The sequence below is a fragment of the Rhagoletis pomonella genome, unplaced genomic scaffold (genome assembly GCF_013731165.1).
Source record: "Rhagoletis pomonella isolate Grant_MI unplaced genomic scaffold, Rhpom_1.0 Rhpom_scaffold_00015, whole genome shotgun sequence".
Classification (NCBI taxonomy): domain Eukaryota; kingdom Metazoa; phylum Arthropoda; class Insecta; order Diptera; family Tephritidae; genus Rhagoletis; species Rhagoletis pomonella.
This window is the reverse complement of record NW_023458569.1, coordinates 4,145,018-4,153,866: the sequence shown is the minus strand read 5'-3', so window position 1 is coordinate 4,153,866 and position 8,849 is coordinate 4,145,018. Positions and strand designations below refer to the sequence as shown.

The 8,849-nt window shown below is 40.6% G+C and overlaps 1 protein-coding gene across 1 annotated transcript; it reads right to left on the bottom strand.

Annotated features, from left to right (window-relative positions):
• Positions 1 to 5,099: 5,099 nt before the first annotated feature.
• Positions 5,100 to 7,429, bottom strand: LOC118749386 (the record flags this gene model as incomplete). The annotated part of the gene is given in 1 exon segment (XM_036484192.1): positions 5,100 to 7,429. A coding segment is annotated over 1 exon segment (1,617 nt). The 3' UTR covers positions 5,100 to 5,783.
• Between the last annotated feature and the right edge of the window lie 1,420 nt (positions 7,430 to 8,849).

Genomic DNA, 8,849 nt, shown 5'->3' with positions numbered 1-8,849 from the left:
CTAATATGCTTCATTAGTTAAATGGCCCATCAGGTCGATTGACCGTGTATGTTCTTGTGGTGTGATTGTACCAGCTGCTGGCGCGACTTCAAAAACTATTTGAAAATTTTATGATTGTAACAGCGTGCTGGTGTCGTGAGTGGTGAAAGTAGCTAAATTTTCTAAGTAAAAAATATTTTGGCGGAAATTTCAAAGCCATGTTTGTGGAATATTAAGTTCACGATATTGCAGTTGTGAATTTAAAAAAAAAAACAATGTTTAACAAAATGGTAGAAAAATTATGAAATTTCGGCTCAAATCATTGCGATCTTTCCTCGACCTCATTTGTAAGGAAATAAATATTGTACCAGCATGCTGGTAAGTTATATGCTTCGAGCTTGATGGTACAATCATTTGATCGATCCAGCAAGCTGGTGTCGTATTTTTCCCTTTTTTTACGAAAAGGTTTCTGGTGTGTATATATGAGTATGTAAGTAAACAATTTTAGCTACCATTTTTAGCCACAACGACTTTTATTAGCTCTTTTTTAGCCATTTTTTTAAAGGAATTTGGCTACCACTAAAAATGCTTCGCGGCAACACTGCTCTTAAGTTAAGCGTTTGGTCGAATTGAGCTGTAACATACAGTTTTTTACATAAAGTATTTTACATAACTTAAAACCAAAAAATTAAAATAGCAAATGTATCGCTAAACGATAGATAAAATTTACTTTTACTACTTTATGAATGGGTCACATTCGCATTTAATCGCAAAATTTTAATTAGTCCTGTGAAATTATTTTCTTTCACCATTGGTTCCGGCAAGTAAAGATGATCCAAAACCCTGATTTGTGGGACTGTAGGGGCTGTGATCGAGCCGCCATATTGGGAAGAATGGGTAGCTTCCTTAAATTGCTATATTGCGAACTCATACTAAAAGTTCTCAGTTGTCAAGGCAAATTGTTACATTCAATTTTTGGCTCTGACAAGGTGTAGACACAAATATGTATGTAAGTATATAGAATTTTTTTTTGTTTTGTGCAATTGTAAGAAGGTTCAAAGTTATAAATTTGTATAAATAATAAGTTATTATTAAAAACTTAAAAGACACGACTTACGTTGAAAAAAAATTACCAAATTGAAAAAAAAAATACCATATTACCAAACTCGTTCTAAAAGGAAAAAAATTACCAGTTTTGGTAAAAATTGTTCCAAAGCGTAACGCTGCTACCAATACATACGCGTACGAACAACAGCGAAAATTTGGTCTACCTATTATTCGCGAACGCGAACCATCTGGACTTGTTTTATGTTTCTCGCTCGAGAAGGAGAATCAATAGTGAATATTTGATACGTTCACGTTCGCGTATAAAATAATAAATGTATGTACGCGAAAGTTCATATATGAATATTTCGGAACCCTGCAAAACAGTGCAAAAACTATTCACTTGCATGTTTTTACTAGTTTTGTGTTCAATAACTGTTTGAGCTAGTTTTTTCTGGCACCCTGAAGTTGTGAATATGGAAACTGTGCATACGAAATAATGCATATGAAAAAAACCGAAATAATGCATATAAGTAAAACACGAGACACTCGATTTTAATTTATTATTTATTTGCCTACTATGTAGGGCAGCCGTTCACTACAAGTGCGCACATAAAAAGTGAAAATACAAGGGCAGAACTTATTATTTAATTATTAAATCTAACTAATAGCTGTCCGTTGAATGTTGTTGTTGCTCGTTGCCAAACTGAAGCCGAAATGGGGTGTCAGCGCTTTTGGTGGGAAATGGTTCGTGTTGGTCGTTATGCTACTGTTCGCGCTGCACCGAACTGACAAAGCGGATGCGCGTGCAGACTAGCGAGCGTCAGCACCTTTTCCGTGGAAGTAGCTTTTCGTTGATCGAGAGCCAATTTGTTGAGAAGTCAATTCGCTGAGAAGTCAATTGCTTACTGTTGATTTAGTTGTGACGAAATGGCACGCGGATGCGCGTGTTGACCAGCGGGGTGTCAACACTTTATGGAAGGGTATCAACCTCTCGATGGTGTTAACTCTCCCCCTTCTAAAATCGGCCGTCCTCGGGCGCGCCATCGCTCTATCCTTGGGCCTTGGTAATATTATTCTCTATCAAATTTATAACAATGCGTTTCTGCCGATTCTTCCTCCAGCGAAATATAGTCAGCGCTATGACCGCCGAGATAATCAATCCACTAAGGGAACTAAACATTATGATTGAGTTTATATTAATTTTGTACCTTAGTGTTGCGATATGTCTTAAAAATCCGTATGTTGACTTCGTCTAGATATGGCGACGATAGCGTTGCAATGTGCTCGGTAAACTTAATATCTTGTGCCATGGGAGCCTCCGGAGTCAGTTGGTACTCATTCTTGTGGTTGATGTAACTACTGTCGTTAATGGTCACTTTGCTTTTGAATGTAATTAGGTACGGTGATCATTGACTTGTCTTCTTGTTGTATTTCCGCGTAGCGATTGTTAATTATAACGACACCATCGTCTACCATTTCTATGGGCGATATGTTGTGGGCGGATGTATTTGTTGTTGTTGTTGTTGTAGCGGCTACTAAGCCCCGTTCGGGACGGTTCATCCATCATCGTTGTCGTCTATTTCAGCTAGGGGGAGGCCCAGAAAGTGTGCTACTTCCAGAGGGGCTGTCCATAGGGACAGGGGCGTTAGCTGAGTGGGATTCTCAGGGCATGTGAAGAGGTGCCGGGAGTCATGTGGCGACTCTCCACATGCCGGGCATTGGTTGGGCACATCCTCGTTGATTCTACTCAGGTAGCTGTTGAGCCTGCTGCAATAGCCAGAGCGAAGTTGGGCTATTGTTGTGCGGGTCTCCCGAGGCAGACAAAGTTCTGTCCCGTCCACGTCCGGTGGTTGTGTGCCTAGAACGGCATTCACAGGGCGGGAGTCTACATAACTTGAGGCTGATTCCCTGTGAATGCCGTTGAGGGCCTGTCGGTAGGTTGTCGGGTCCAGAGGTTGTTTAATATACCTCTGGACTTCATCTGTCAGTTCGTAAAGATGCCCGCTGGGATGGCCACGTCTGTAGCTCCCAGCGAGGAACTGCTTGCAGAGCATTATGTTATGCTCCTTCACCGGGAGCATCTAGGTCTCGTCGTGAAGGTGATGTAGAGGCGTCATCAGGAGGCATCCTGTCGCGGTTCGTAATGCCGTGTTTTGGCAGGTCTGCAGCTTCATCCACTGCGTCCTGCTAGTTCCCGGCGACCATACGGTCGCTGCGTAGTTCAGAACCGGCCGGCCAATTGCCTTGTATGTTGCCAACAACGTTTCTTTATCTTTGCCCCAAGTGCTGCCGGCCAGCCACTTGAGGACATTGTTGCGGTTCTGTACTTTGTTGACAATTGCGGTTGTATGCGCCGAGAAGGAGAGCAGACTGTCGAAGGTAACTCCGAGGATTTTCGGGTTATTCACCGTCGGTATTGTTACGTCATCGACGTGAATACCCAGTGGCAGTCTGACCTCCTTCGTCCAGGTGGTGAAAAGGGGTTGCCGAGGATTTCGCAGGGGATAGGGCTAGGCTCCTTGCAGTGAAGAAGCGAGAAAGTTCGGAGAGGTAACCGTTTACTTTTGAGCACAAGTCATCAATTCCATTCCCAGACGCCATGATCGAACAATCGTCAGCATATGAGACTATATTAACACCCTCTGGTGACTGAGGAAGCTTTGATATGTAATAATTAAACAGTGGCTGGGACAGGACACCACCCTGTAGTACCCCTTGTTTAATTTTACGTGGCTTGCTGGTTTTGTCTCTGAAGATTACTGACGAGTGTCGACCACTCCGGTAATTCGCCGACCGCAGTTTGAGTCCCTGTGGGAGTGAGGAGGCCTCTATATCTTCTAGTAGCGTTGAATGACTGACAGTGTCGAACGCCTTGGACAGGTCCAACGCTACTAGAATAGTTCTCTCACAGGGGCGGTTTCGGTTTAGGCCACGAGTTATCTGAGTGTTTATGGCGTTAAGTGCTGTTGTTGTACTATGCACTTTACGGAACCCATGTTGATGTTTCGCTGGGGTCAGGTGTTTCGTGAAGTACGGGAGCATCAGGGCCTCGAGTGTCTTCGCTACCGGGGAAAGGCGAGTTATCGGGCGATAAGACTCTCCTTTGTTGGCTGGTTTCCCCGGTTTGAGCAGTGGGACCACTCTCCCCATTTTCCAGATGTCTGGAATGACGAGAGTGGCCATAGACAGGTTGAGGACCTCCGTTAGGTACGCTACTCCCGCAGGACCCAAATTTTTCAGCATCAACATGCATATTCCGTCGGGTCCAATGGCTTTGGAGGCTTTCGCCTTTTCGATGGCTACCCTTACCTCATCGCTGGTGAAAACAAGAGGCGCACTAGGTTTTGGCATTTTGTGCAGCCTTCTGGTCACTCGACGTTTGGCTTTATCCACCGGAGGATGCAGAATGAACTGCCAGCTAAAATAGCTCGCGCATCTCTCCGGGTCCGACGAAGCGTGGTCACCAAAGTCTATCTCGACTCTGTCGTCGCGCTTCGGCGGGTTGGACAACGACCTCACGGTTGACCAAAGCTTGCTCACACCAGAGGCGAAGGTGCAGGTCTTCAGATGCTCTTCCCATTTCTTCCGCTTATGTACGTTCACAAGTTGCCGAATCTCCGAATTGAGATCCCTAATACGGGGATTTCCGGGATCGGCCTGACGAAGGTTGTCGCGCTCATCAGCTAGAAAAGCCGCTTCGGCAGGAAAATTCGGACGTGGATCCTTAATACATCTTGCTGGAATGAAGCGAGCTGCAGCAGCGGTGACAACCCTGCAGAACTTACGCTCACCTACATGAACGTCGGTTGGTATGGGTAGTGCAGTGAAGGCGCCCTCATTAACATCCGTGAAGCCTTTCCAGTCAGCTTTGGAAAAGTTGATATAGGTCCGGTGATCCACGGAAGCAAAGTCGGCAGGTTTATCAATCGAGATGACTATGGGCAGATGGTGTGATGCTAGAGTCAGCATAGGTCGCCATGATACGCTGTTTATCAGACCAGCGCTGACAATTGTTAGATCTGGCGAGCTACAGCAGCTGCCCATAATCCTGGTGGGTGCGTCGCACAGTGGGACGTCCCCATATAAGCCGCGGCCAAAACTAGTAAACGCGCCTTGATTTAGTTTAAACGTGGTGTATGTTTTACTCTCACTTGGGAAAGAAGAGATATGAAGTATATTGTGGATAGGCTCACTGCCACGCCCACTGCACTTGTGGGCGGAAATATTAAAAGTGAACCGATTTTGATGAAATTCGGTTTGGTCACAGGCTTGGCGTTTAAAATAATAAATCTGAAAGATGATCAAGATTGGCCGACTGGTTCGCCCACCGCTCACACAAATTTCAGTTTCTGCTACTAAGGACGGACCAATTTTGATGAAATTTTAATCAACGCTCCCCCATTTTACTTATTAATGCATACATTTGAAATATGATGCACATTCTCCAACATCCATATAAAAGTTTTGTCAAATCCAAACCTATTCTTTAAATAATATTTTAAAGAAATAAATGATCTTTATTTTTTATTTCGAACAAGTTGTAGTGTCATTGCATTTTGGTGATCAATTGTCGGGCTAACACAATTTATACTTTTATTTTGTCTGAAAACTTTAACAACAAATATGAGACCATTGAAATAACGAACATTTGTCAATTAAATTACTACTGTAAGAACACAAATCAAACCTTTCAAGATACTGAAAATGCGATTTAGGAATCATATGTACATATATGTATATAAATTTACTAATAAGTTCTAAATTAATTCATCGTCGCTCACTTCACTACCACTGTTTGCTTCACCTTTGTCGTCTTGTACAACGTATTCCTTTATGTTCTCAAAGGAATTGAATTTAACACTTTTCCTTTTCCTGACCAAAAGCGGATCAGATGATAATAACATATTAGACATTATATCATAATTTGTTGCAATTGTTGATACTTTTCTGGCATTATTGAGGCGCATTTTCCTTATTTCCTTATGCTGGGTTTCTATAGCTTCCTCCGATAAAAGCCCAATAGATATTTCGAAGCTTTTTGATACCTGGCTCCCATGTACAAGAATTTTGTGAACCGTACTGGGCATGTAATACCACGAATACAAATTTAAATACAAATGAAATGTTTTATCCAAAAGAGCTTCAAATTCAGTAAAATTTATATGCTTTGCGCAGGATATAATACGTAATATTTTATCAAAATTTTTAATAAGGTTTACGTCAATTTTGGTAATTTCTGCAGAAATTTCACAATTTTCAAAAAAACGGCGGGCAGTGTTTCCATCATTGGTGGTGCCATAACCTGTTTTAACACCATCAATAATTAATCCGGTTTTTAGTTTAAACTCGTGCTGTACTCTCTTTTTATTTTCATTAAAAGTTTGTTTGTTACGTTCTCCTGTTACTCTCCAGCATTTTAAAGGCAACCTGTACGATATATGCAAGATACACTCAAAGAACTTTATATGTGCATGTAAAGTAGAAAGGCCGTATTTAAAAAACTCTTTGTTGACGGGTTTTTCGCGAATATTTAAAGTGTTCATTTCTATTGGTTTTGCATGGCATAAGTAACACGTTTGGCCGGCTGTATTACCAGTCAAAACATTAATTATAGCCCCGTCCATCATTGTCAACATGAATTTAAAATCAACGCAAGCTTTTTTCTCACCAACAGTGGGTTGATAAGTTCGAAGTTCACTGATTTCCTTTTGCATGTTGTTTTCCAACTCTCGAACTAGCTGAGGGCATTCCTTCTTAAAGCATATTTTAATTGGGCGACAATACCGCGATGAGGAGCATTGGCTGTTTAACCAAACCTCTTTGCCACTGGTGTTATTTACAATGCGAAGTGGTACTATTGCACAAACAATGAGAAATTCGTCCGAATTGGGCTCCTCTGTAAACTTCTGCTTGTATTGGCTGTGACCGCTGCTGCCATCAAATCCCCATTTGCACTCTAAAGTCAAGCCAATTTCCTCATTACATTTTTCTTTAAAAGTACTTAAATGTACCAAACTTGATACCGTTCTATTAACCAAATCCTGAAGTGGTACCTCAGCTGACGTTTCGGATACTGTGATCGGGTTTGGGAGCATTTCGTCTTTGCCTATTTTAAGAGCATAATAACTGGGAAAACAGTCTTTGTGAATTCTGTTTACCACTGATCGCAAAGTATTATACTTTTCCTTTGATAGGTTTAAATCGAAGAAAAGCCCTAAAGCGTCGTTTATAGAAAGACAGTCTACGTCTCCTTGGTGTATTGATTTTTCGATCTTTTTTGCAGCTTTAGTAAGTTCTTCCGGCGATTTTGATGAAACAAGATCTTGAAACCCTTCTTCTTTTTGTTCTATTTGAAGCCATTTCATATGGCACATACGGCCTTCCCACGTGTGCAGAAGTTATCTAAAAAAGAACACGATGCAGGACTCAGTCAAGCCATTAAATAATTTACATATAATAAAATCGAAATGCAGATGCGTCACAAAGAATTCATTCTGTACCTCAATGGGTACTTGATTTTGCACAACAAACTCTGTCTGAAGCCAATCTGAATACTTCTTCTCAAAAATTGATCTATTCCGAGAACTTGCTGTCAACTTTTGCTTGAATGCTGCAACCAGTCGTCGAATTTTATCTTTTTTTACCTTCGTAGAGTCTCCAAATTTTGTTTTTAGAAAATTGTTTACTGCACATCCTTGATTGGTTCGATTGGAATTTTTTTCTTTCACCCAAACATTAAAAATATCACCAAATTTAACGAGAGGTGCCACTACAAAAAATGCAATATAAGACAAGCTCGCAGGTTTTCGCAGCTGAAATTTTTTAGACTTCACACACATACTTGCGTCCAAATTCCTGTATTACTATTTTAGCTCGCTTCTCAGGTCCTTTTTAAATCCTGATCTCTAAAGATTCCGTTTTGAAATGTTTATAATTTGTAAATTAAGCCGAGTTTTAATTCAAAATATCTCGGTTATGCAACAGGCAACACAAAAATCAAAGTATACTACCACAACATAGAAACACTTGTAAAGTATCCACAAATACCATTTGACTAAATGGTTGTCAAGTTCCTAAAAAAGCCTACTTAAAATACATCACTCAAAATCAAAATGTTGTATTTAAAATTTATTCATTTACATTGCATCCACTTTGAAGCCACCTTGAGGCTACAAAAATTCATTTTTTCCAAAAATTCTTTTTGATCTGACTTAGTAGGATATTAGGTAATAAATATACATACTAATTTTTTTTTAATTAGCTAGTTTGGTTTTTTGACTTTTGGCCGCTGTCGTCCCATAGTGCGTCTGTCCGTCCGTCCGTGTACACGATAACTCGAGCAAAAATTGAGATATCTCAACGAAATTTGGTATGTAGGTTTTCTTTTATCCAAGGTAGGTTGGTATTGAAAATGGGCGAAATCGGACTGAAACCACGCCCACTTCCCATATAACGGTAATTTCCAGAAATACGAAAACTGCAATATTTTAGTAACTACTAAAGATTATTCACTCAAAATTGATATTTACAATAAGCTTTAGACGAAAAATAAGAATATTATAAATTTTTGGAAAATGGTCGTAGCCACGCCCACTTATGGTTACATGTGTATATCTTGGTAACCGCTCCACCAATTTCATCCAAACTTGGCGCAGTTGTTGGCCTTGGTACAGCATACTAAATGGCCGAAAATTTAAAAAATCGGACAATAACCACGCCCTCATCCCATATAACGGTAATTTAGAGAAACACGAAATCTTCGATAAATCAGTAAACATTAAAGCTAATTTATTCAAAATCAATGCTTGCAACAATTCTTTACC